This window comes from Orcinus orca, chromosome 13 (genome assembly GCF_937001465.1).
Source record: "Orcinus orca chromosome 13, mOrcOrc1.1, whole genome shotgun sequence".
Classification (NCBI taxonomy): domain Eukaryota; kingdom Metazoa; phylum Chordata; class Mammalia; order Artiodactyla; family Delphinidae; genus Orcinus; species Orcinus orca.
Genome location: NC_064571.1, coordinates 11538627 through 11566359, shown reverse-complemented (window position 1 = coordinate 11566359; position 27733 = coordinate 11538627). Strand labels below are relative to the sequence as shown.

Here is a 27733-nt window from a genome sequence, read left to right as displayed (position 1 = left end):
TTCTTAGCCAGCAAGCAGATTAACAGATTAATTTTGCCTTTTTTTTTAAGGTTCTGATAGAGTTCTATTATTCCTTGGAAGCTATTTATAGAGACTTTTATTGAACAAACTGTAAAATATGTAAATAAATCACAGTTAAAATTCTAAAGCTTAAAACAGTGCTAAGACTAAGATTAGTTTACATAGCGGCATGCCAGAAATCCCGGACTAATTTCTAGATGTAAGCTGCAAATTTGACCCTGAGCTTTAGGAAACAGGATAAGGTATAAGACAACAGTGCTTTTAGGACAAGAACAGATCAGTTGCTCAAGAGAAGCACAATTTTGTTTCTGGGAGAAGGGAGAGAAATTTCTCCTCTGAGTCCTTATAAATATTATCAGATACAATGGGCAGTACTTGATACAATGGACACTATCTTCAATAGTGTCCATACAACAGTTTATCACTTACAGCATACCCCAATTTGAACCAAGGGCATGATGCCAAAGTTCAATTGAGAAGAAGCAATTATATGAGGAAACAAAGTAATATTGTCCAAGTACACAACTGTCTGGTGTTCTGATTTAATCCAGGGATGAAAACCACAGCATCTAGAGCAGCATTTCTCAAAAACTATATGTTTATAAGAATCTTCTGCCCTCCCAGCAAAAAAAAAAAAAAAAAAAGTGCCATTCATTCATTTAACGTATTTATTCACTACTAACTGGGGATACGATGGTAAACAAAAAAGACACGGCTTTCTTCTCTCATGAAGTTTTCAATCTAGTGATGGCGGAGACAGACATCAAAGAATCACACAAATAAATATAAAATAACAACCATATACGAAGGAGGTAAAAGTGCTACGAGTGTACACAATAGGGAAAAGTCATGTCAGGGAAGTCTGGAAGGCTTTCCCTGAGGAAGTCATGAATGAACTGAGATGATGAGTTAGCCTAGGAGAATAGGGGTAGGGAAGGGCCTCTGGCAGACAGAGAAAATAGGATGAGCAAAATTTCTTTGTATGAGAAGTGAGGCAGGAACGGAGACAAGGCCAGTGTCACTGGATCATAGAGGAAAGGGGAGAAGCTGGTTCATAATTATACTGGAGTGATGGGTAGCACTAGATCATGCAGGGCTTTGGGCATGTTTGGAGTTTATCCTAGAGAAATGAAAAAACACTGAACGTGTTTTTTCCAGGAAAGGAGGCATTGTAATTAGATCTCCATTTTGAAATACAAATTTTGGCATTGTAATTAGATCTCCATTTTGAAATACAAATTTAATTGAGAATGAAAAACAGATCTAGAGGAGAGACAAAACAGATACAGCAAAAGTAGGATGCCACTGCAACAATCCAAAAGAAGCATGGAACAGATATGGAGATGCTGATACTAGACGCACTCCACTCGAATACAATCACTCTGTTACTGATAGGAATGTTTTTTCTCCAACAGTGTTGAGGCAAAAAAAAAAAAAAAAATTAGCTGAAAGCTACTAATATCGAGAAATGAATAGACTATTATCTTTCAGGCAATCCTCTGTGAATATTACAAACATTCCCATGATTTATACCTTTAAAATGTCACCTCATTATTGCTGAAGTGACCATTCCTTTGAATTGGGTCAAGATTTCCCTTAAAAATAGTAAGGATATGAATGAATAATATGTTAATATTCTCTATCATAGCAGCACGTAATCCCAATCATTTAAGCCTCAAATTATTCAAAGAAGGCATTATAATTACCTGATGCAGTAATGAATGTATCAGTAGCATAATAAAGAAACATCTAAATTCAAGCAATGTAACTTCCTGGTGAACTTCCCAGTATAAATTTTGTGCAGAGTACACCATGAAGTTATTAAATTAAAAATCTTTTGAACAAAGAAAAGGAGTCCTTAGAGGGAGATTTATGCTTTTATTTAAACACATTTTCAGGAAATAACAAAGATTAAAAACAAATGATCTATACATTCAACTAAAGCACTTGGAAATGGGTAAACTGAAAAGAAGAGTGAAAATAATACATAAGAGGACATAAATCAACAAAATAGAGAAAAACAATAGAGGATACAAATAAAACTAAAGGTTATCTTTTAAAGAAGCATTACAAGTCCCCATTCACTACAGTACCAGGTTGTCTTAGACCTGCAAGCATTCAAATCTAGATATGAACAAACAGAAAGTGTAAATGATTCAATTTTAGCTGTAGTAAGTTAACTCTGTTTCCCCATAAAGGCCAAAATATTGCCTGGAACCTTTCAAAAGCTTCGGGCCATCAGAGGATTATGGATATATGACTTAAACAAATAATTTTAAAATATTCCTCAGGGCTTCCCTGGTGGCGCAGTGGTTGAGAGTCCGCCTGCCGATGCAGGGGTATACGGGTTCGTGCCCCGGTCCGGGAAGATCCCATGTGCCGCGGAGCGGCTGGGCCCGTGAGCCATGGCCGCTGAGCCTGTGCTCCGCAACGGCAGAGGCCACAACAGTGAGAAGCCCGCGTACCGCAAAAAAAAAAAATTCCTCAGCAATTTTTCGTCTATACTTTTCGTCATCTAATTATTTCACTATTTGTCTATCTTCAATTCCAGCTAATGTGTTCATGATAAACTAATATTAATTCTGAAGTAAAATAACATCTCAATCCAAATTTGTAGTCAAAAAATAAAATTATTTTTATATCATCATATAATACGATTGTCAACAATTACTGAGCACCTACTAGGCTGCCAGGCATGTTGGGTCAGTTCATTTTACCCTCATGTTAACTCTATGAAATACAGGTGACCCTTGAACAACATGTGGGTTGGGGTGCCGACCCTCCACGCGTAATTTATAGTCGGCCCTCTATATCTGAGTTCCTCAAAACCATGGTTCCGTATCTGCAGATTCAACCAACCCAGGTTCGTGTAGTACGTAGTCTTTCCTATTGGGGAAAAAAATCCAAGTGGAAGTGGACCCAGGCAGTTCAAACCAGTGTTGTTCAAGGGTCAACTGTAACTATTATTATCCCCATTAAACTGGTGAAGAAAGGAGACAAAAAGCTTAACTAACTCTGCTAGTAGATGACAGAGCTAGAACCCAGCCTAGGCCGTCTGATTCCCAGGCCCATCTTTCTTAACCCTGTTGCTATAATAGTCACAACATGTGTTTAGTCTTAGGAAGAAAGTGCAAATAGCTAAACCCCTTAATAGTAGCTGATATAGAGATTAAGAATCATACCAAATGGTGGCTAATACATGAGGGTGTTTACTGTAAAAATTTTTTCAACATTTTTGTATGTTTAAAGTAATAAAATTTGGGGAAAAAAACTTCATCAACACATGATTTGGGTGGTATTTTAAGAGATGATACAGAGAAACTTGCGGTCTGGAAGTTGCATTTCTGACACGTAAAGTAAATGTGCTATACTCCAATAAAAATTAATTAAAAAAAGAGTAAATGTGAGTTACTTAAATTCCACAGGAGTTATTTTAAGATCTGTCAGGAAACAGAGCTACCAGGCTAGACCAGTTGGATTGATGATATAGGGTTTTCTTTTTAATGAACAGTCTGTTTTTAAGTGCTCAAAGGAAAATTTTTTTATTGAACAGATTAAAAAAAGACTCGATCAAATCATGAGAGCTGGAAAATGGGTCTCCCTATTTCATTTCAGGGTTCCAAGCAAGCTGATAAAAAGGGGTGCAGTCCAGGTAACTGCCTACCAAATGAAATTCTCTACATCAAAGTCAGAGAGGGGAAGAAAAGAGAGGAATGTTGCAAGAAACGAAAATTGCTATGTTATTACTAAGGCTTGCCATTCAATTAAAACAAGACGGGGCTAAGCACCAACATCCAGAAAAGAATGTGTAATACTTAATAAGGTAGTTGGCTTTGACCCAAACCAAAATCAAACAGGCAAAAAACCTCTCTTATTTAATGAGGACCCAGGGCTCTGGCAAAGTGAGGTCACCTGAACCTGGAAATTAAAGTAGGAGTGTTAAACAAGTAACCAACAACAGATTTCTTAAAAGGACTATATAATGCTTTAAACTTGTGACATGTTAAAACTGAATACTTAAAAATAATCATAGTAGGGCAGAAGAAGAAAGGTTCTAGAGCCAGAAGGATGTGGCTTCAAATTCTGTTTCTAGGTATATAACCTTGAACAAATGATCTCAACCTCTAATATTCAGTTTCCTCAACTACAAAATGTAATGAATCAATTTACCAGCACAGAGTTAAGGAGTAAGTGAGATAAAGTTAGGTAATTACTTAGCACTGTACCTAGGAGACAGCCCTCAACAAGTTTCCTTTCTTCTTGTGATCTACTTGAAATACATGCATTTGAATAAAATGGGTATGCTAGACTACAGGTACTTCCACAGAAACTGGGAAAGGTTATAAATCCAAGGAGCATGGATTGTAACGGGAAATTTCTCTTATTTTCCTTCAGAGAATAACAATGAAAAACTATCTGAAACAAGTAGAAGCAGAAAGGAATCTGGGGTAGACTAACTTTGGAGTCTGTTCCTGAGGGCCTTTCTACTTATCATTAAGCAACACCTAGCAATGACAGTCTGTGTGAAAGCTTCCATGTTTCCAAAGTCTCCTGAATGCAGCAAGACACAAGATGGAGTATAATACCTAGTATTCAGAGGGATTATGATGACAATACATATTCATGATGATCCTAAGTAACTAAGAAAAAGCTAAATCAGTAACTATTTTGTAAGACAGGAAGGCATGCCATGTATTTTAAGAGTTCCTTCAAAAAAATTCACAAATTTGGTTTCTGATAAAATCTTTGCTAATGCTTAATTCCCTGCCCCCATCCAATGCCAGCTAGAATAGGTACTGCTGTGTATCAATTTATGAAATTAAATTTATTTAACGCATCCTTAAACTTGTATGTTTAACATCATGAAGGAAAACCATACTATTCCTCAAACATCCTTTATGCCATGAGCAGAGACTATAACATAATTAAAACTGAATTAGCTTGCCATAGTTTTTTTTGAGACTACATTTAAAAAATTCCTTGTTTTTGGCCCCGCCATGTGGCTTGCACGATCTTGGTTCCCCGACAAGGGAATGAACCCAGACCACGGTAGTGAAAGCCCAGAATCCTAACCACTAGGCCTCTCCCTAAAATTCTTTTTTATATTTCATTCACTATCTTTGCTATCTCACTAAGCTAAAATTCATTTACTTTCATTCCCTTTCAATTTATCCTTTTGATTTAGGTCCTCTGATGTTGACCAGAGAAGCTAGAAATCCAACTGAAACGAATCTCAGCAAATAAAATACCCTTAGAATTTGAAAGCCAGAAAACAATCTTCTAGGCATCATGATATCAAAACAAAAGTTGAAGAAGTCTTGAATGAATCTATAATGAGCTGGGTAAAACTGCCTGTGACCCAATAATATCCAAAAAGGATACTTGGTATATAAGTGTCCAATATCCCAAATTAACTGATAACCACATTAACTATAATATGAGGAACTGGGGCTCCAGGATTTGGGGAATGTGGTGGGAGTATATATATTTTTTAAATCCAAAATAGGCTTTGCCTGAAGTATCCAACTAAAGTACCTTTCTTCGTTCTACCTTGGCCTGCTTCAAGTCAGCTCTGGTATCCCTGAATGTGACATGATCAGGGATTGTGTGATCATTAGTGTAACAAGGTCATATATTAAAAGGCTGTATCAAGTGAATTTACTGTTAGTATCTGAATATTCACTTTCCAAGTTAAGAAGATATTTTAGGTGCAATTTAGAACTAGAATCTCCTTGTGTGCTTTATATATTGACAATTTATGAATTAGATGAAGGATAAACGTACATTATTAATGCGAGAGAAAAATGTCACAATTGATGATTATCAAAGCTATTTTACGTACAAAAGAAATTTTCAAATAGTCAAATAGTGTAATAATATTGCAAGAGTTAGCTGATGACTTTAGAAAGAATATTATATCCTTTTTGAACTGACAAATAATTATAAAAATTTAAATAAAAAATGCAAAGTAGAATAATAGAAATTATGTCATAATTCTAACTTTGTTCAATTATTGGCATACTAATATCGACATCATTGAACAAAATAACTTCTAAAGACTATGTTTAGTTTTTAATTATTTAATTCCATAAATCTTTCAAGAAAAAAATGCCATTTGGGAATTCACATCTTTTATGGATAAATGAAAAACAGAATGTTAACTTTGCTACCTCAAAATTTCATGAGGAGAAAAAACTCCAGTTATGTGCAACGTAATCAATCATGTTTGCCCCAGAGAGTTAAAAAATATATAAAAAAGAAAACGTTAGAGGAAAAAAAATTCCCTCAACTATCTTGAATTCCACTAATCTCAGTTGAAAATGACCCTCCATTCACTATCATGTGCATTACAGTAATCACAGGAGCACCTAACAAGAGGCAGTGCTGAAAATTATTGTTACTGTACTGTAATGTCCTATTTTAAAAATTAGATCTCTAAAATTTCTAATAATAAATTGAGGGACAATATTTCAGATTTATTCACATATTTCAAAAGTTTAATCTATGGCTTCAGCCCTAGCGTTAGTCAAATACTGGTTTTCACACTTGGACATTTGGCATTCGGGGAAAAAAATGGTGTGTGTGTGTGTATATATATATATATATATATATGTAATATATATATAAAGTCAAATATGTAGGTATTTCTAACTTAGATGCGTTATTCTATTTCATTTTCATTTGCTTGCACAAAACATAATTTTAAAACAGACTCCTATGTACTCCAAGGGTGTAGAAAAGAAATCAACCCACAACCTCCTTTATAGGCCAAAGAGTAGAGGTTATAAAGAACTTAACCCCACACACAAGTACCAGTGAGCTAACATTTTATTGTCAGCTGCAAGTATTCAAGGAAAATCCAAGCAAAGAGGTAACGGTTCTTCTGACCTCTTACGAATTTTCAATGAATTCCCTTAACAGTTTGAAACTTGTGTTTTCTATAGTTAAAAATTTGTAGATTTAAGTTAATTTAATTGATTTCATAATCCCTTTTAAAATAATGTGAAAAAAGTAATATTCTTTATAAATTCGATTTTAATGTTTTAAGATTTAGAAAAACCCTTTGTCATATAAGATGAATTTATAATGAACTACAATGAAATTGCCTGTGATCAATACCTCAAAAAAAAAAAAAAAAACTTTTAAGTGTCCCAAATCCAACCCAGCATCTGCTATCAGATTTCCTATCTTTATGACAAAATGGAGGCAACATAAAGAGTACTGAAACCGAATGCCGTAAGACACAGATTGTGCTTCTCAGCTGCTTAGCCACCTTGGTCAAGTTACTTACCCTCTAAATCTATTTCCGAAACTATAAAATGAAGACATTAATATCTGTTCTTTCTATATGGACCAAATGAATTCAAGTACATTAATTATAAACAGCAACATATGTACAATATTGAGTATCATGAATTCTAAATCTAGGTTCTTTATTTTTGTACCACTTTTATAAACAGATTGTTATTTTTATGTGGTTTTACGTTATAATTTTAATGATAATTAACTTAGGACACCTTAAAAACTCGTTTTACGTGACTAAATTGGCATTCTGATATACATATACATCCTCATGTGATGAAGATGTCTATTCTACCATAAAAGTGTGGGCTCTGGAGTCATTATTTGAGCTCCCACTGATTTACTCTGTGAATTTTGGAAATTTACCAATCTCTCGTTTACTGGAGTCAATGCCTTCCCTCACTAGGCAATTAGTTAATTTATTCTTCCAGTTTCATTGAGATATAATTGACATACAGCACTGTGTAAGTTTAAGGGGTACAGCATAATGATTTGACTGGTTGTTTGTAAAAACCAGACATTGTGTAGGAAATCAAAGTGAACTCTGATGTAAGAAAAGGCATCTGCAACTTTTTAAATGAAAATTATTGACTTCTTAAAGTAGGAAGGGAGATTGGAAGTAATCTAGTTCAACTACCTTATTTCACAAATAAGAAAAATAATCATGAAAAAGAAGAGAGCATTAACCAAGCTAGAGGAAAAACTAGGATCACAACCAAGGTTTCATTCAGAAAACGGAGCTCTCTTAAATATACCACATTTCAATCCCAAACAATTCAAGAAGTAAAGGCTAGAATTTACTGGATTACTTCCCCATGCAAACTTAATGAAGAGTTAAAACTAACACTGCAGGTAGGAGTTTGCATTCTGGATTCTTACCTAGGCTCTATCTGTGGGATCTCAGAGAAATTACTGAACATTGCAATACTATATTACCTCATGGGATTAATGTGCGAATCAAAGGAAAGCCCTGTTACAAATGGAAAGTGTAATCATCTTCTTCACCCTCACCTCTTCATACTCTCCCGTGTAAGGTTTCAATCGCTATGTGGGGGAGGGAAAAGAAGGGGAGGGAAAGGAAGGGGAAATATAAACTACTACAATTCTGACTAGCTGGAGTTTTGGTGATCTCGGTTTACATGAGGAAGGAAAGCGGGGAGAGGAGGGAAAGAAGGTGGGAAGGTTGTTCATCATGGGCAAAGAATAACTTCCTCCCAAAGGAAAGTATTACCCATACCTCCTATCAGTTAGACTCTGAGAATCACAAGCTCTCATACTGATCATGTTAAAATTATCCTTTTCTCCAGTGTAGGCCCTTAAAACTTTTGACCTTTAGCATATTTCAAAAAATATGTAACAATTACCTGGGCATATATTTATCTTTCCTTCTCAACTGTACTTGTGTCCAGAGCAGGGCCTCATACTATTTAGCCTTTAAGAGTTATCTGTGAGTTGTTTTAATTAGGTCAACATCCAGCTGAAATATAAAGCTAGGTGGCTGGAGCTGTGCCTAAGAGAACTGGCTGAAAGGGAAGAACTGAATGCAAAGAGAGACAAGACCTTTATCTCCCTTTGACTTGCTCCAACTCCTTCTCCACCTCTATTAATTCTAAAGTTCTATGCATAAGTCCTCTTCTAACAGTCTACATAGTCACAAGTTCATTTATAGGTATTTTTATATTAATAACACTTTATAAAAATACAATGTTTTCACTCCAGGCATGAAAATATTTAAAGGAAAGTACAAATGGGTATTTTTTTTTAAGTTAACTAATTTGGCAAACAAATCTTATGCAAAATGTTCACCATATAAAACACGTACAAGAAAACAATTTTTTAAAAGAAAAAATTGTTCATTCTGTGAATTTCCATTTACATGTAGAATCTCATTCTCATGTAAACCATCATAGTAATATTTTAATTTGTATAATTATAGCAGTTGTAAATAAAAATCATAGATTTAACTTTTTTCCTGTATCTTTTTTTCCAATATCTTAATTTTCAAAAATGACAAAAAAAGAATATCCTTGAGACAATGCCAAGCTCCAAATACCAGAATTCATTTTTCTTCTCCATTTAACTCATGGAAAGTTTTATCACAGTATAAAGTAACTAGAGTATGAAAGCACAGAATATTTTGGGATTCCACAGATTAGTCCATTTTTTCCCAAATTTCTTAAAAATTACCCAGGGAGCCCATTAAAAATACAGATTACCACAATCCTCCCCTAGAGATTTCTTTTCCCCCCTAGAGATTTTGATTCAGTTGCTCTGGACAGGACAAAAATCTTTATTCTGCAAAGTGATTCTGATGATTAGCTAATATTGACCTAGTATAGTGGTTCTCAATTTGATACATGTTAGAATTACCTGAGGAGCTTTAAAAAATCTTAAAGCTCAGACCAATGGAAACGATTTCAACATTTTTTAAAAACCTCCCCAGAGAAGGTTGAGAACCACTGATCCTGTAGAAGTCGAAAAATTCTTATACAACCCTCTTAACAATTAAGAAACTAAGCCTGCTCAAGTTCACAAAGCTAAGTAGTAGCAAAGCTGGAGCCAGAACCACTTCTGAATCCTAGTTCACTTTGTTTTTAGATATAGTTGTTTTGTTTTTCATGTAGGTTGACTTAAAAAAGTGTGAAAAAGATAAACCTTCTTGCCTCAGAATAATACTGCCACTTAACAAATGGATAAATTAAAACAGAGCTAATCTTTTTGCTTCAGAAATCACCAGAAAATAGTTTTCTTACTCCTAATATAAAACAAAAAAAGACTAAATACACTACTGCTTAATCCCTACTTCCTATCGCCAAGCTGGTTATATATCTTACAAAGAATTATTTAAATTTTTATTTTTAATTTCTAATTCAGTATTTTAAAATTTCAAATTCTTTTTAAAGTCCCGCATCACAGTTCCTTACTAGAAAATTAATTCGATATCTGAATTTGGCAACATGGTTGCTTCCTTAAGTAGAATACATAATTCTACATATTGAAGTTTCTCTGTGAACTAACAGAGAACAGATTTCCTTCTTTCACACAAAAGAATGAATTTTAGGCTGCATTAGCAAAACCCCATCATTGGTTTGTCCACAGATACTCAGAGTGGGAAACTTCGCAGGTTATTAGTTAACCCATTCCAAGAATTTTCTCATTTTAATAACAGGATAATGTAAAATAATCATGAAAAATGTGTCAAGTGCAAGCTTACATACCCATAATTTTTTTTAAGAGCATTTTTGACTTTCTAAAAATTACGACACGTTTAATTAACTTGCCTTCTGGCCGTCTACATTTATTATTACGGTACCAAGGTTGTTAAAATAACATTTTTATCCCTCTCAAAGTTGCCAGATATTTCGATATTTCAAATTTCAGTAATGTTTGTGATTTCTGCTTTTGGATTTAAAAAAAAGAAAGAAAAAGTGTTTGGTATACTTTACCAAAGCAGGTCACATTACTTCACAGGTAAAACTTCAGCAATTTGTATACAGCCTAGAGTACAATGTATACTTCTGATTAATGCTATTCACAAGGGAGTAACTGCCGGGTTCTGGACCTTTTAAATATTCTAAATAAGAATCAGATGCAATGGATTTTGTTCCAGCAATTTTAATGAATGAAAGCCCACCCTTTCTTTTCTAACGATTAAGATGGATATCAATATGAATTCAAAACCTAACCGAAACTTAAGGATGCTACTTGCGCTATTTAAAATAGTAAATACCCGCAAACCGTTAAACGGAACGAAGAATGGGCCTCTTAAGCCATAGTAAAGATAAAAAATCAGAATCTCAGTTAAATGTTCAAATGATACATCACAGCATTTAGAAAATCGGGCTAGACTGGACAATCCATGGAGGTTTTACTTTAGGAGAGATCTGTGCTACACTCAGGTTTGCAAAGTCTAACTATTTTGTGTTAACATTTGAAACTTGCCATTTCAAATTGCGAGGGGTAAGCCTGTACAGATACACGGCCTTTAGGAGCTGCTTAAAATTTTCCTAGAAAAAGACCAAAAAACCACACATGTTTATTTTTAGGAGTGTACTAGGGTAGTAGTCAAATAAATCACCAGTTATTGACAATTCTTGGCGGGTCCTCGTCGGACGGGGACGCCGGGCCCCGCACCGGGAACCGCTTCCTCCGAGCGCGGGCTGGACCGCAGCCCCGAGCCGGCGCGCGGGAACCGCCCGGCGCCGCCGAGCCCGCCCGGGGGCGGGGGGCTCGCACGTGCGGCCGGGGGCGGGGCCGGCCGGGAAGGACCCCGCGCGGGGAGGCGGGCGCGGCCGGGCCGGCCTCCCCTCGGCCGCGGGCCCGGGCTCTCCATCCGGGCGCACGTCATGGGACGGACGGAGCCACACACAGACGTCTAAGTCATGCAGGAGGCGCGCGGCCCCGGCCCGCTCCCGCCGCCCCAGACCCCTCCTCTCAGCCGACAGAAAGACAGACAAGAAGGGTTGCCGACCTGTCGTGCCCTGCATGTTCAGAGTCTGTCATGTTTGGTCAAGAACGGGGCGGGGCTGGAGGGCAGGTCTGCGAGGCCGGCGGCGGCGGGGCGCGGGGAGGATCCCTGCGCCGCCTGCGGGTACCTGCTCCCGGCCGCCGCCGGGAGGTGACGAAGTGGTAAAAACTCACGGTTACTAGTGAGCGACACAGACACAGACTTTCCAGTCTATTAACAACCACGCCAGAGAGGTGGGGCTCTAACTGCAAACACTGGGCCACGGCCCCGCGCTGCCGGCGCTGCCGCTTTAGTCTCTATTCGCCGCCGGTGGCTGAGGCTTGGGAGCGGGCGGGCGGCGCGCAGCGACGCGGGGATTTGGACAGTGGCCGTAACGGTGATTTCTCCTCACCAACATGGCGGCACCCGCGACAGGCGACTCGGTAAAATGGCGCCTGCCGCAACACCTAGCCCGGGACTAAAGGGCAGGAGAGATTCCTCCGCGTGCCGCGGCCCTTGCCCAGCCCGCCGGGGCCGAGCGCGGCGCCCATTGGAGGAGACGCCCCGTCAATCACCTCCAGGGGCGAGCTCTCACGCTTCCCCTGCGAAGCGGCGGAGGAGGCAGTCTCTGATGGCGATGCCGGGCGGCGCTTGTAGTTCAGGGGGTGGGGGTGGCGTCCCGCGGGACCTGCAGTCCTTCCGCGCCTCCGGGGCCGGGCCGGTCCGCGCCGGTCCGAGGTTTTCCCTGCGAGACGCCGCCTCCCAGTGATGGGGAGTTTCAGACGTGCCCTAACAAACGGGCCCTTAAAGCCAGCGGTTGTGAGCCCGGGTGGGGTAATAACTCGCGGCTGCTGGGTCGTCATTTATTCTTTTTTTTGAGTCGTCATTAAAAAACAAAAAACCTTGGTTGCTTAAATAATGGGAATATGTACTTTCTCGTTCAAGGTTGTAGCGAATGTCTCTTTTTGTAATGTTTAATACTCAGAATCATGTTGTGAGGAAAACTTGGCATGTAACTTTTTCTGTTATTTAATACTAAATTTACCTACCCGGTTATTAATAATGACAGAAAAATCGTTAAAAGAATCATAGGTTTTGAATGATTTCATAAAAACGTTGATATGCAAAACACATACGAATATTTTATAAATAAAAACAGCTATTACATTTCTTTGCACTTATGAACGTGATCTTCAGAAAAAGAATTTTTAATGACAACATTTTGGCCTGTTTAGTGTGCTACCTTAGTTTTGAAGGAAGGTCCTTGTTTTTTATTAACGTGATGGATTGATTAATCCTCTCAAATATCTGACTTCCTTTGAGTAAATGTGTTTTGCTGATGCATAAGTGCAGTGCATTTAGAAGCAAATGCAATTAGATTAAATTTTCAATTAAAAAATGTGGTTATGTGTATTGAAAAAAAATCGCACTTCTTTCTTTTTTTCTAAGTTGAATGCAGCCGTTGACAGGAGATGTACACTGATGGATAATTCTGGAGGCACCTGCCACGTTTGGACATAATACATTTCTAGGCAACTTTCAAAAGCAGCTATATGAGCGTTTGGAGTTGCATTAGAATCTCTACTTTGTCTCTTGTAGCTGTGTTACTTAGATCTTACTGTAGCTAATTAGGAGAGACATTTCTTTGCAGTTTTCCGAGGACGTTTGAGGTAAACAGTTGCTGTTCCTTCTTTGCACTTCAGTTTTTCCTCTCCCCTGTATCTGGGGGCATCAGGATCTCTTTCGAACTTTAGGGTCTTTGGTTTACTGTGGTGTGGAACAATGAATACAGTTCTCCCTAGATGAAAAGCCTCCTTCCTAACCCTGATGCACACCACTTAATAGGGCATCAGGCCCTGGTCTTTTCTTTTCCCTTGGGTAGCTGAAAGGGAGTGACAATGTGGGTGGTATGGAGGGCGGGGGCTGGTGCTCCTTTGAAGCTCTGTGTTTCGAATCTAAAAGTGCTCAGAGATGTTAGATAAAATATATTTAAGTTGAGGGCTAATCCAAGCTCAGCATTCCTCACCTTTAACTGCCTAAATTAAGAAGGCATGCATTCATCACAGATTAAAAGAGATCATTAGTTTTCAACCTCGTAAATGTTACCTAACATTGAAAGATGGACCATAAGAACTGCAGAACTCTCTGTGCATAACAACTCCAGGGAAACCTCTGCCCCAAGAGATAGCTATATTCTAGCATGACTTCTAGCAGCATAAGACCAGACCCTTAGGAGGACTCCCACCTCCCATTAAAACGCCCGTCTGAGAAAGCTCAATGCTGCCAGGAGAATTACTGTTTGTTCTCGCCAACACCTGACACAGGCCCCTGCCCCCTGTACTTTTGTTTCTCCTCCAATTCAGGACTGTCTTTCTCAAGGACCTAAAAGCCATTCCTTTGAAATGTAATCATCAGGAAGATAAGAGCCTGTCTCCCAGTCTCTGGCGGGGGGTGGGGTGGGGTGGGCTTTACAAATAAATACCTGTTTTAATCACATTCTTCGGAAATTTTCCAAAGAAAAACAAGCACCTGCATATTAGCCCAGGCTTTGCAAAAGTGCTTTCAAAATGTTGCCTCCAAATGAGTTTAAGATACTGACACAGATGGCAGGCTCCATCTCCAGAAAAGACGGCGGTGGTCCCTTCTCTAGTTCATGCTCTCTGATAGCCTCAGATGGAAAAGGTCAGGATTGGTCCATAATACACTTCAGGTGTCTGTCTCAGACATAGAATTCAGAGGTCAATGAGTCATATCAGGGGAATTCCCTGGCTGTGCAGTGGTTAGGACTCCCAGCTTTCACTGCTAAGAGTGAGGGTTCAATCCCTGGTCGGGAGACTAAGATTCCCAAGGTCCACAGTGCAGGAAAAAAAAAAAAAGTCATCAGAACTTCCTTAAGCCTGTTTCTTAAATACTTGACTCCAAATTCTTTATTATTCTTCCCCAAAGATAATGAACTCAGAGGCAGCTCTCAGCAGTTGTGGAAGCATTTTCTGATGCAAAAAACAAAAAAACAATAGTCTTTATTTTAGGATATCACTTATGTACACCTGCAGTAGAAATGTGGGTTGGTTTGTTTGTTTGTTTTTTCCAGTAGTAGGAATGGTATGTGCTGAGCTCTATATATCCCTGACCCTCACCTTTTAATCTTAGAAGTATTGATTCACTGATTTGTTTATTCAGCAAGGATTTATTGATCATGTCAGTATGCTTTAGATATTGTGCTATTTTCTGAGCACAGAGTTGTGGATAAACTACTTGGGATGTCTGTTTTCATGGAGCTTAGCGTCTAATAATTTGTACTTGTGAAGTTTGCATTTATCAAGATACTAATTGGGGTCACGGGTGCTTACTCAGTTAAAATTGAACTTGACTGCATATAATGAAAACTCAGCTATATGGCTTAACTAAAAACAGGTTTTGAGTTTCTTTAATAACAATATATCTGGAGGTAGGAGTCCAAGACTGATGCAAGTGCTCACAGAAGTCATTATAAACACAGGCTCCTGTTGGCTTCTTGCTCTGAAATTCATAGCCCAAAGCTTTCATACTTAACTTCTAGCTCAACTATCATGTGTTCTAGGGCATGGTCTATATAATATCTATTCTTTAAAATGTATTGATGTTTTATGTACATGATTAATTTTTATAAATACTCCATGCATGCTTAAGAAAATATAAATTCTCTCAAATGTTCGTGATTCTGTTTCAAAAAAGTTTATTTTTTATTTTCTCCTCCCGTGAACCTCCCAAGCTGCCCCCATCACAAGCCCAAGACACCCACCATGGACAACATTTCAAAGTAGCAACTCCTCCCGCAAACTCCACCATTACCCTTGGATCCCCAGTGGTTTCTCACAATTTTCTGTTTCTTGTTACTTTGTTAATATTTTACTCTATTTGCTTTAGTGTACTACTAGTTATCTATATTTCCCTCTATCCATCCATCAATCCATCTAATTTTTTGACACATTTACTTGTTTTTTCTGTGGCTGATTTAAAATTTTTCTCTACTTTTCTGCAGTTTCACTATGATGTGTCTAGGTGTGAATTTCATTTAATTATTTTGCTGGGTATTTGTTGAGTGTCTTGATGTGTGGATTGGTATGTTTCATCAATTCTGGAAAATCATAGCATTTTCTCTTCAAACATTTCCTCTGCCTTGTTCTCTTTCTCTTCTTGTGATTAAAGTTAATTATATTTAGACATTTTGAGTTATTATTGCTATTTCTAATAGTCCCTTTCATAGATTCTTTTTTTAAAGGTGGGGAGGTCTCTCTGCATAGTTTCTTCTGACTTGTCTTCCAGTTCACTAATTTCCTCTTCCACCCTGTCTAGTTTTCTATTAAAGAGTGTCTTATTAATCAAGGTTCAGTCAGAGAAGCAGAATCACTAAGAGATAGATTTACAGGCAGTTGGTCTTATGCAATTGTGGGAACTGTTTAAAATAATCTCTGTAGAGTTTTTGTCTGAGTCTAGAACTTAAGATCTTCAAGGCAAGGGTTCAGGAAGGGAAGTTGGATGTAAAGAAGGAGAGTAGAAATGAACTGGAATCCTTAAGGACAAACTAGAACCTGTATTAGTCTCTCACCACATCCAACTTCTATGATGTGGGTGCTTTGAAGGAGAATCTTGTGCCTTTTACCATGGAGCTAAACATACCTTGCCCAGAATTTGGAGAAGCTGAAGGAAGATCTGTGACAAGGTGTGTCAGCTGAAGGTCTGATTGTTGCCCCATTTCAGCAAGGTGAACTAGCAGATAAATGATTATGTGCATGTGTTGCACCAGCATCTGTCACCCCTGCAGTAACTTCCTGAGTATAAAAACAATATGACTGCTGTTTCACTTCCACCTTCCAAATTTTGTGCAAAAATCTCTCTGATAGCCCATTCTAACTGGAAGCATGCAAGGATAGGAATCCTGTAAAACGTAGAGCAGCCCAGCCGAGATGACACACTAGAAAACCACCAAGTACACACTTTTCAACTAGGCACCCATATGTACCACTTTAACTCATACTTAACTTCCATCCAGAATAAAAACAATAGCAAAGTCATGCCTTTGCCTATTATGATGCAGCTACACAATGTTTAGCCAAAAACATGTTAACCCTTTCCCCTAAAAAGGATAAAAACTCTCTTTTCCATCTTTGGGTGATGTTTATTCTTCTAGTTTTTCCTTTAGCTCAGTCACACTCCTTTCATATCAAATACTTGAGTAATGAGATATAAAGTTAACTACTATTAATATATCATGTGTTAGTAGGAGAATGGGAGAGGGGAGGATTTCATATATTATATAAAATATACATATTTATGTTTTACACACACATGTATGTGTACACATACACATATCAAATTGAGGATGAAATATTCATAACCACTACAATCATTTTTGCTACTGGCCATTTGGGAATCAATCTACCACAAACACATGCATAGCTTTTGATAGTCTTTATCTGAAAAGTCTAGTATCTGATGGCTTTGCAGGTCAGTTTTTCTTGCTTGCTGATTTTGCTGTGCTTTTTTGTTGTTGTTGTTTTTTGTTTTGTTTTGTTTTGTTTTTTCTTTAGCGGTACGCAGGCCTCTCACTGTTGTGGCCTCTCCCGTTGCGGAGCACAGGCCCGGACGCGCAGGCTCAGCAGCCATGGTTCACGGGCCCAGCCGCTCTGCGGCATGTGGGATCTTCCCGGACCAGGACACGAACCCGTGTCCTCTGCATCGGCAGGCGGACTCTCAACCACTGCGCCACCAGGGAAGCCCCTGTGCTTTCTTTTTTTTAACCTATCACTTTAATTTCCTTTGGTTGCCTGGTTATCTTTTGCTGTATGCTGGACGTTTTATGTGAAAAAGTATGTATGGTAATAATTTTTTTTTTAACTTGGGATCTTAGCTCTCCAACTGGGGATGGAACCCTTGCAGTGGAAGCATGGAGTCTCAACCGCTGGACTGCCAGGAAGTCCTATAATTTGAGTTTGGAAATACAGCACTTTCCTCCAATGGAAGGATACTAAAGGTAGCTTAATTCAATTTTCCTCTTAATTTTTAGTAATGATTCATGTACAAAAGAAGGTGACTGCCAATAATAGAAACAACAGGGGAAAGTACAACTTCTCTGGGGAAGATGTCTGGCTTCAAAGAACTTCCGTTGTCTTATCTGTGAAGTGGACCCTGATTCCTGCCAGGAGTCAAACAGTCCTTCACTAAGAGAAGCAAGTCAGGCTCTCTATCATTGGTCCAACCTACCTTGTGAGGGTTTTTTCCCACGATTCCCTTATACTGGCATTACATTAAGCAAAACTAAATAATTCCCCATTTTTCAAACTGTACTTTATTTTCCTGCTTTGATACATTTCTCTCCACGTGTGATGCCCATTTAACTTCATCTCTTCTAATGGAAATTACCTCAAGACCAAGCTCAAATATACCCCTTTCAAGAAGCCTTCCCAACCAATGTGCTTTTTTCTCTTCTGAATCCTCTTGGCACTTAGTACTCACCCTTTTTTCCCCCAACTAACCCTGGGCATCTTCATTTCAGAAAAGCCCCCTATCAACTGTATTTTTTTTTTTTTTTTCAGTACGCGGGCCTCTCACTGTTGTGGCCTCTCCCGTTGCGGAGCACAGGCTCCGGACGCGCAGGCTCAGCGACCATGGCTCACAGGCCTAGCCGCTCCGCGGCATGTGGGATCTTCCCGGACTGGGGCACGAACTCGTGTCCCCTGCATCGGCAGGCGGACTCTCAACCACTGCGCCACCAGGGAAGCCCTTATCAACTGTTTTTTAATAGACTTTGTTTAGAGCAGTTTTAGGTTTATACAAAAATTGAGAAGTACAAAGTTTCCTTGCCCCCCCCAAAACACAGTTTCCCCTGTTATTTACATCTTATGTTAGTTTGGTATATTTGTTACAATTGTTGAACCAATATTGATACATTAACATCCACAGTTTACATTGGATTCACTCTGTGTTGTACATTCTATGGGTTTTGACAAATACATAGTAACACGTGTCCCTCATTACTATATACAGAATAGTTTCATTGCTCTAAAAATCTGCTGTGCTCTACCTATTCGTTCCTCCTTCCCTACCCTAACCCCAACCCAACACTTGGCGACTGCTGATTCCAAATAATTGACAAATTCTGGAACTAACAAGCAATTAAAGCAAGGTTAATATACAAAAGTCAATTGCTTTCCTACATACTAGCCATGAACAACTGAAATGTGAACTTCAAATCATTTACATTAGCACCAAACAAAAAAAACCCTCACGCGTAAAGCTAACAAGATATGTACATCATCTATATGAGGAAAACTACAGAACTCTGATGAAAGAAATGAAAGAAAATCTAAATAAATTGATATTGCTTCATTAAATTTTAAAAGCAAACTCTCCACTCAGTGAGAATCAGTGACTGGCAGAGCAGAGGGGCAACCACTCATTACAGCCCTTTATTGGCTTGGGCTGGCTACACAGGACCCACCTCAAATCAGAGATTTAGAAATGCCTTCCTTCACAATGATGGTTAACAAAAAAAATCCCCCAAACAAAGGTAGCCCCGCAGGTGTGCAGCTTCCAGTGAAGAGCCCAGGGCCCTCACCCCTGTTAGTTGCAGCAGGGAAAGAGGCGCCAAGATAAAATACAAACAAGCCTTTCGTATATATGTATAAGTCCTAAATATTGCCTGGAACGTACTCATACTAAAATGTAAAAAAAGTTATTTGTAGCTTAGCCAAAATTCAAATGTAACTGTGTCTCCTGTATTTCTATTTGTGATATCTGGCAACCCTACTCCAAGGCCTCACTGTGGCAGAGACTTAGAACGAGGAAAAACAAGTATCTTAGGTGTATTCTGTGGTTGACATTTTTCAAAGCCTTTCAACTCTTTTCTCTCAGGATTTTACTACAAGTCTGAGAGGAAAGCGGAACAAGCATTTCCATTCTCATTAACCAGATGGGAAAAAAACCCAGACACACCTCCACCCACCCAAAAAAAAAAAAAAAAAAACCACACAGTAAAAAAACAAAACAGGGAACAAGAAATGGAGGGACGCCTACCCAGGTCAGGAACACAGCTGGCTCTGATCATTCTTAAGCCCACCTGTTGAATTAGCCCAGGTTCAACCTTGGAATCACCTAGGGAACTGCCCCAAACCCGCTGATACCCGGACCCCACTCCTAAAGTCTGGGCGTCTTTTAAAAACATTTTACCTATCTACTTATTTATTAATTTAAATCAAAAAAAATTTTTTTTAACCTTTGGACCCTCTCCACCCATTTCTCTCAGCACGTGGTACTTTCAGTGGACTTTTCGGCCTTAAAGTCATCTTTATTTTAATTTCATTAGATTGTAAAGAGTCTGCAAGTCGCAAAATCAGTCCGCCGCTCTGGTTACTCATTTGAAAATGTGGGAGGTAATAGTGTATTTCTTAGAGGGCTGTTGTTAAGATTAGGTGAGCGAAAATGTGAAATGATTCCTGGTACAAAGTGAGCTCTCAAATAAACGTCAGCTACCATGCCTTAGAAACACTGTGACTTCGATCGAAGAGTTTTCACTAAAGGGAAATAAAGGAGGACTACGTTTTAAAATTCTACTAAATACTTGAGATAACGTGTCGAGAAGCATACACGCAAACGGCCAGGAGGACGGCGCCTGCGCAGGGCCGCGGGGGAGGGGGCGAGAGCGGGCGTGCGCAGAGCCGGGGATGGAAAAGCGCATGAGCGGGGCGTCCTGCCCGTGGTGCACGGCGTCCTTCTAGTGGTGTGCGGCGCCCTCCTCACGCCGTACCTGTTTCTCGGTAGCTGTCGGGCTCTGACGAGAATGATGGATTTTGAGAATCTTTTCTCCAAACCCCCCAACCCGGCTCTCGGCAAGAAGCCCGCCACGGACTCTGACCAAAGGTGACCCCCGGTCTTTTTCATGCTTTGAACGCAGGGGATGCAGTTAGGTTCCGCCCCTTTGTTCCTTCGGGAGGCCGCGCTGGCAGGGCCGCCAGGTCCCGCGGGGAGCGCGTCGGGCCGGCCGGGCCGGTGCGACGGCCGGGCGCCCACAGGTCTTTCCGGGGCAGGGGTTAGAAGCCGGGAATGGGGCCCGGTTCATAGGCCGCCGGGGCCAGCGGTGCCGGGAGCCTGGGCCTGGGGGAGCGGCCCAGACAGCGAGGGAGGCCCGGGATGCTCCCCTTTCTCTGCGCCCCGGCCCCTCCGGCCGGGTGGGAACCCGCCTGCGGCCCCATAGCGCTTTGCCCTTGCAGGCAGTCAGCTCCTAGGGGACAGAGATCATTTGTCATTCTCACTGCACGTGCTAGGCCCTTTTGGGTAGAAAAGACGTGCGGTGAAGGATAGAGTCTCCTGATTTACATCGGAAGATCCTAAAGACCATAATAGAGCAGCGAACTCCATTGGGATATACTGTTTCCTTTAGGTTGAAAAAGGCGTTGAGACTGCCACGGAGAAAATGGAAGCAGGTTAGGGAGGTAAGAGAGGATGGGATGGTAGGGAGGAGGTAGATCTTTTAAGTAAGGGAGGTAAGGAAAGCCTCACTAATAACATCATTAATATTTGAGTAGGGACCTGAAGGAGGTGAGAGAGGTTGATTATCTAGTGGGAAGAGTATTCCATATAAAGGTCCTGAGGTGGAGTGAGCTAGATGTGATGGGGTGTTGGGAGCGAAGTAGCCAGAAAGACAACTGGTGTGGAGTAAGAATAGTGGGACTGGTAAAGGGGAACTCGAGAGGTATTGGGATGGGGGGCGGAGGGGGAGGCAGCTTGTGTAGGGACTTGTAGGTGCCGTAGTAAGGACTCTGGCTCCTACCCTGAGTGAGGTGAGAGGTCTTGGAGGGTTTTTAGCCGAGAGTGACATATTAGCAGGACCATCTCGTTATGTGGAGAGTAGAACGGAGGGGGGGCCAGAGTAGCTTGGATCGTAGTTTTAGCAACAAGAAGTGGTCAGGTAAGGATATATTTGGAAGATAAACTATTTCCTCAGAGATTGGATGGGCGGTCTGAGAGAGGAGTTAAGGTCAACTTCAAGGTTTTTGGTTTGTATCATTAGAAGGTTGGAGTTGCTGTTTAAGATTGCAGGAGGATTAGATCAAGAGTTCAGTTTTGGGGAGTTCCCTGGTGGTCCAGTGGTTAGGACTCGGCGCTTTCACTGCTGTGGCGCAGGTTCAATCCCTGGTCAGGGAACTAAGATCCCGCAAGCCGTGCAGCGCGGCCAAAAAAAAAGAAATAAAGTTCAGTTTGGGATATTTTAAGATTTTGTCTAGTAGATATCCAGGTACATATTTTGAATAGGAAGTTGGCTCTGCCTGCCTGGACTCAAATCTCAGCTCCACCATTTGCTAGATTTGAGGCAGGTTACATAAGCCTTCCGTATTCCGTTTTCTTATCTGTAAAATGGGCTTTTAAACCATAGTATATATGTCATAGGCTGTTGTGATGTTTGTAATGTGCATGGAGCAGCGCCTGGCACAGAGTAAGTGTAATGCAACAGTCAGCTGCTGCTGTAATTGCTGCTGTGGTCATTATTGCTCTGCCTAAGGAGAGGTTGCTTCCTACTCCGTAAGATGATTCATTACCGAAAACTAGAACAGTGAAACTTCACAGCATTTGGTTTATTGGCTCTTGTAACGATGGCCTCTGTAGAAGGCGCACACCTTGGTCTCTCATCTGATGGACGTGACTGAAGCTCTGACTAGGGACAGATGGGCGTCGTAAACTGTTGGATTGGATGAGGCTGTGAAGCCTGAGCTCCTCCTGTAACTTTGAAAGAAGCACAAAACCACTCTTCACATTACAGTGCTAGCAGTGCCTTTCGCAACATGTTCTTTTGAGAACATACACATTGCCTAGTCCTTGCCTTTATCTGGTGTGCAACTCAGATCTTAAGCTTTTATCTCTTGATCACTACTTGCTGAGACACAGTTGTCTTCAGACTTCTGTGTCTATAGCATCAACCATTATTTAGATTTACCTGTACATTTTATTGGCTTCTTTGTTTCTTTTATTTCCCATCTTCATCTTTCTTAGGTTATTTTTAGTTTTGCTGGAATAACCTCAAGTAGTCATCTCAGATGGTATCTATGCATGCTCAGCTTCTCAGTCCTAATGACCCTGACAACAACTTTTCTTTTTCATCTTCCCACTTGAATATAAGTTTAGTTCTCTCTGGACCTCGGAAGGCACCCTGCATTCTACCTGAAATACTCTTCTCCCTGACATTCCTCTTTGTTTTTAATTCTTACATATCTTTTTTTTTTTTTTTTTTTTTTTTTTTGCGGTACGCGGGCCTCTCACTGCTGTGGCCTCTCCCGCTGAGGCTCCGGACGCGCAGGCTCAGCGGCCATGGCTCACTGGCCCAGCCGCTCAGCGGCATGTGGGATCTTCCCGGTCCGGGGCACGAACCCGTGTCCCCTGCATCAGCAGGTGGAGTCTCAACCACTGCGCCACCAGGGAAGCCCTTACATATCTTTTAGGTTAGGAAAACTTCTGGCCCCCAAATCTAGGTTAAGTGTTCCTCATGTATGCACTGATACTTAGCACACCATACGGAAATTGCTTTCTTTTTTTCTCCGAAGTAGATAGAAAGTTCTTAGAAGGCAGGAACAAGGTCTTTTTCATTGTTGTATTCCAGGATTTAAGGTCCAGAGCCTGGTGTGCGGTGGATACTCAGTATTTGTTGAATGAATGGATGATTTGTATAGCTGCTAATAGTTGAACATTAAGGTTATGTAATATAAAGTTTCAGCTTTGCGGTTTACTCATAAATATGTGTTGACATTTACTACTCATCATTGAGTAGTAATGATGGAATGTTTCTCTGGAATATTTGGGGTAGATTTTGAATTTGGAATTTCTTTGAGGGCAAGTTGAAGGTAAACCAAAGCAGTGAATTTTAATGTTGTGGTATGAACCCTTTTCATGTTGAAAAACCCGTCTGTGTTATTTGATATTTTTGCTGCAGAATCGATGGTGGAATAGATGATACAGAAGTTGAAGAAACACAAGAAGAGAAAATAAAATGGAAAGTAAAACTGAAGTGTGAGCAAATTTCCAAAAAAGTAAGATTAAGTTGGTGTATTGAAAAAACAGACAGAAATGGCTGTGAGAAGTTGATTAGGGATCCTATTTGTCTCCTTTTAGTCAGCATTTGAGACCAGGTTACTTATATCAAAGGAAACCTTGTTATACTTAAAAAAAAAATTAATCATTTAAGAACTTTGTTGTTTAACATGAACTGTTTCTAGTGCATTGTCTGTATTTTGGTTTCCCCTATCTTTGAAATGGTTGTTAACGGTTTCAAAATCTTCTTTCTTTTCAAATTAGATTAAAAATTTTGATTTGCTGAACTTAACTAACCGTAGTGATTTATAGCTTGAAGCTTGTATTCAGTTGCTAGGACTGCCATAACAAAGTACCTCATACTGGGTGATTTAAACAACAGAAATTTATCGTCTTGTGTTTCTTGAGGCTAGAAGTCCAAGAGCAAGCTGTCGGGAGGATTGGTTCCTTCTGACAGCTGTGAGGAAGAATCTGTTCCGTGCCTCTGCCCTAGCTTCTGGTTGGTTTGCTGGCAGTCTTTGGTCTTCCCTGGCTTGGCTTCCAGAAGCATCATCTTGATCTTTACCTTGATGTTTGAAGGGCGTTCTCCCTATGTGAATACGTCTGTGTCTACATTTCCCACTTTTATAAGGACACCAGCCATATTGGATTAAAGCCCACCCTAATGACCTCATCTTAACTAATTATACATATAATGGCCCTATTTCCAAATGAGGTCACATTCTAAGGTACTAGGGGTTAGGACTTCAACATAAGAATTTGGGGAGGACACAGTCAACCCACAGCAACGCCAATATCTGCATCTTTCTTGCTTTTTCTCTTTTTGAACTTTTTTAATTGTGAATTTTAACGCACTGCAAAAGAATGGGTTCAAATTGACAATGAGACTCACAAGACACACATGGGCTTTCATATGATATTCTTATACTCAGCTTTATAAAAGGATACAGGACAGAAAATCCAGCAGGTACAGCATCTTCATCTCCTCAGGAAGTGTCTCAGCTACCCAAGTACATAACTTCTTTTGCCCTTTGGGGCATATATGGCTGCTGTGGACGAGAGCTGTGGTGGACACCAAGAAACTGCAGTTTGGGTTTCCCACACCTTTTTTATGCTATTTTAGTCATGTAGGTCCCAGTCTTTCATGCCCACTTAAAGTTCCCCAGTCCATGTATAACCCCATACAGGAGATAGGCAGGTACAGCCTTCCATGATTATCTTGAGGAGTTTCCCAGAAACAATACTGTGAGAAGATGGATACCTAGATTATTTCTAAGTAGGCTTACTCCAGGCCAGGCTCTTTACTTATGAGTGTGTAAAACATAAATGTATAGTATCACAGCTAATTAGAAAGAGAACACCCAAGTAGACACTGTGCAAGTCAAGAAAGCTTTACCCACAGTGCCTCTGATGCCTCCTTTTTCAGTTGTATTCCCTTTTCTCCTCCTGGAGATAACTACTGTCCGAACTTGTATACTAATCACTTCCTCGTTCTTTACAGTTTTACTACTAATGCTGTCATGCTTCAGAATGCAGTTTTCTCTTGCCTGTTTTTGCACTTTATAGAAATAGAACAGTGTTGTATGTGCTCTTTGCTGTCTTATTTTTCTCAACGTTATGTTTATAAGAGTCATAGTATACACGATATATACATGTAGTATGTACATAGTATACACAAGTGGCGTATACTGATTTGTTCATTTTCTTAGCGGCATAGCATTCCATTATTTGAATATACTAGGTTCTGGTGTTGGTAGACATTTGGTCTCATGTCCAGTTTTGGGGGTTATGGGTAATGCTGCTACGTCTCTCACTTGTATCCAGCTGCACATCTACTCTACATTTACCTAGGAGTGGAACTGCTGGGTCTTAGAGTACAAGCATCTTTCCCTTTACCATGATGCCAAACTGTATTCCAGAGTGGTTCTACTGATGTTTATTCCCAAAGGCAGTGTATGAGAGGCTGTATTTCTACTGCTGCTCACTTGATATTTGTTACCTTTCTTATTTTCTGCCATCTGGTGAGATATCTTCATTGTCATTTAGTTTGCATTTTCTTTTTTTTAAAAATTAATTTAATTTATTTATTTGTGGCTGCATTGGGTCTTCATTGCTGCACGTGGGCTTTCACTAGTTGCAGTGAGCAGGGGGTACTCTTCGTTGTGGTGTGCGGGCTTCTCATTGCGGTGGCTTCTCTTATTGCAGAGCACTGGCTCTAGGCGCATGGGCTTCAGTAGTTGTGGCTCGCAGGCTCTAGAGTGCAGGTTCAGTAGTTGTGGCGCACGGGCTTAGTTGCTCCGCGGCATGTGGGATCTTCCCGGACCAGGGCTCGAACCCATGTCCCCTGCATTGGCAGGTGGATTCTTAACCACTGTGCCACCAGGGAAGCCAGTTTGCATTTTCTTGATTACTGTTGAGCATCTTTTCATGTTTGTCCAACTTGGATTTGCCTTTTTTGTGGGCCACTTTAAGTCTTTTTTAAATTTTTTTCTTTATTCCGGATGTAGGGGATGTTTTCCCCTTCTTTGTGGATTATGTGTTGCAAGTATCTGCTCATTTTGCGGCTTTCTTTCCAGTCAATGGCAGTTTTTTTTTTTTTTTTTTGCGGTACGCGGGCCTCTCACTGTTGTGGTCTCTCCCATTGCGGAGCACAGGCTCCGGAAGCGCAGGCTCAGCGGCCATGGCTCACGGGCCCAGCCGCTCCGCGGCATGTGGGATCCTCCCAGACCGGGGCACGAATCCGTGTCCCCTGCATCGGCAGGCGGACTCTCCACCACTGCGCCACCAGGGAAGCCCCCAATGGCAGTTTTTGATAAAAGTTTTATAATTTTAATGTATTCAAATTTATTAATCTGTTCCTTTATAGTTAATGTTTTATATGTTTTATTTAAATATCCTGAGGTAATAGAAATATTTCCCTACAGTGTCTTCTAGAAGTTTTGTTGTTTTTCTTTCCCATTTATGTTTATAATTACCCAGAATTGATTTTTATGTATACTGTGAGGTAGAGGGGACAAATTTCATTTTACTTTTTTTTCATTATCATACCCGATTGTTCCAGAACCATTCATTGGGGGGAAAGAACTGTCTTTTCTCCCATGAGTCTGCAGTGTCATTGGTGTCAAAAATCACGTGTTTGTGTTCCGATGGGTCCGTTTCTGGACTCTCTCTTCTCATCTGCCGGTTTATATGTCTGTCCCTTCCCCCAAGACCTCACTGTGTTGATTATTACAGTTTTATTATAATAAGTTTGGATATCAGATAAGCAAGTCCTCTCACGTTGTTTTTCTTCTTTAACTGTCTCAGCTCTTCTTAGCCCTTAGCACTGCCATATAAACTTTAGAAAGAGTTTGTCAAGTTCCACAACAAATCCTGTTGGGATTTTCACTTTGGAATGCATTGACTCTTTAGGTCATTTGGGAGAGAATTGACATCTTTAGAATATTGGATTGTCCAGTCTTTAACTCCTCTTTAATTTATCTCAGCAGTGTTTTATAATTTTCTTTGTAGATGTCTTCCATCTTATATACCTTTTGTTAGATGTATTGCTAGGTGTCTGATGAGACTATTGTGAATTACATCCTTTCCTTTTTTTTTAAGCACCATTTTCTAACTTGTTTTCTCACTTAGCTGGCATACATTGTTAGATAGGAATGCATGGAATTAAACTTTTGAGTTCTTGTAACATTTCTGAAAATATCTTGACTTTATTCTCATAGCTGACAGGTAATTTGGCTGAAATAGAATTCGGCTTGAGCTTATTGCCCCATTTTCTTCTACTGTCCAGTGTTGCTAGCGTGAAGTCTTGGCAGTCTAATTCTAGTTACTTTGTTAAGTATCCTGTTCTCCCTGGAAGCTTTTAGAGTCTTCTCTTGGTGGTGTTAGAGACTGAATCTTTTTTCATTC

At 40.0% G+C, this 27733-nt stretch overlaps 2 protein-coding genes across 10 annotated transcripts in view; one reads left to right on the top strand and one right to left on the bottom strand.

Annotated features, from left to right (window-relative positions):
- The window catches only part of ZC3H6 (zinc finger CCCH-type containing 6), a 57150-nt gene extending 44897 nt beyond the window's left edge, over positions 1–12253 (bottom strand). For 2 of the 3 annotated variants that reach the window (XM_004276757.4, XM_033400006.2), the window contains exon 1: positions 11795–12253. In XM_004276757.4, the coding sequence (XP_004276805.1) occupies positions 11795–11826 (32 nt within the window). In that variant the 5' untranslated portion in view covers positions 11827–12253. The remainder of the gene's footprint in view (positions 1–11794) is intronic. The other variant, XM_049695697.1, reaches the window with a different exon arrangement.
- An 8216-nt stretch (positions 12254–20469) lies between these two features.
- The window catches only part of ZC3H8 (zinc finger CCCH-type containing 8), a 49163-nt gene continuing 41899 nt past the window's right edge, over positions 20470–27733 (top strand). For 4 of the 7 annotated variants that reach the window (XR_007470734.1, XM_049695706.1, XM_049695707.1 and 1 more), the window contains exons 1-2: positions 20471–20668; positions 23730–23826. Coding sequence is in view for 6 of the 7 variants with exons in the window: in XM_049695706.1 (XP_049551663.1) it covers positions 20589–20668; positions 23730–23826 (177 nt within the window). In the remaining variant the exon portion in view is untranslated. Of the gene's footprint in view, positions 20669–23729; positions 23827–27733 lie in introns of all 7 variants that reach the window. The other 3 variants (XM_049695708.1, XM_049695704.1, XM_049695709.1) reach the window with 3 other exon arrangements.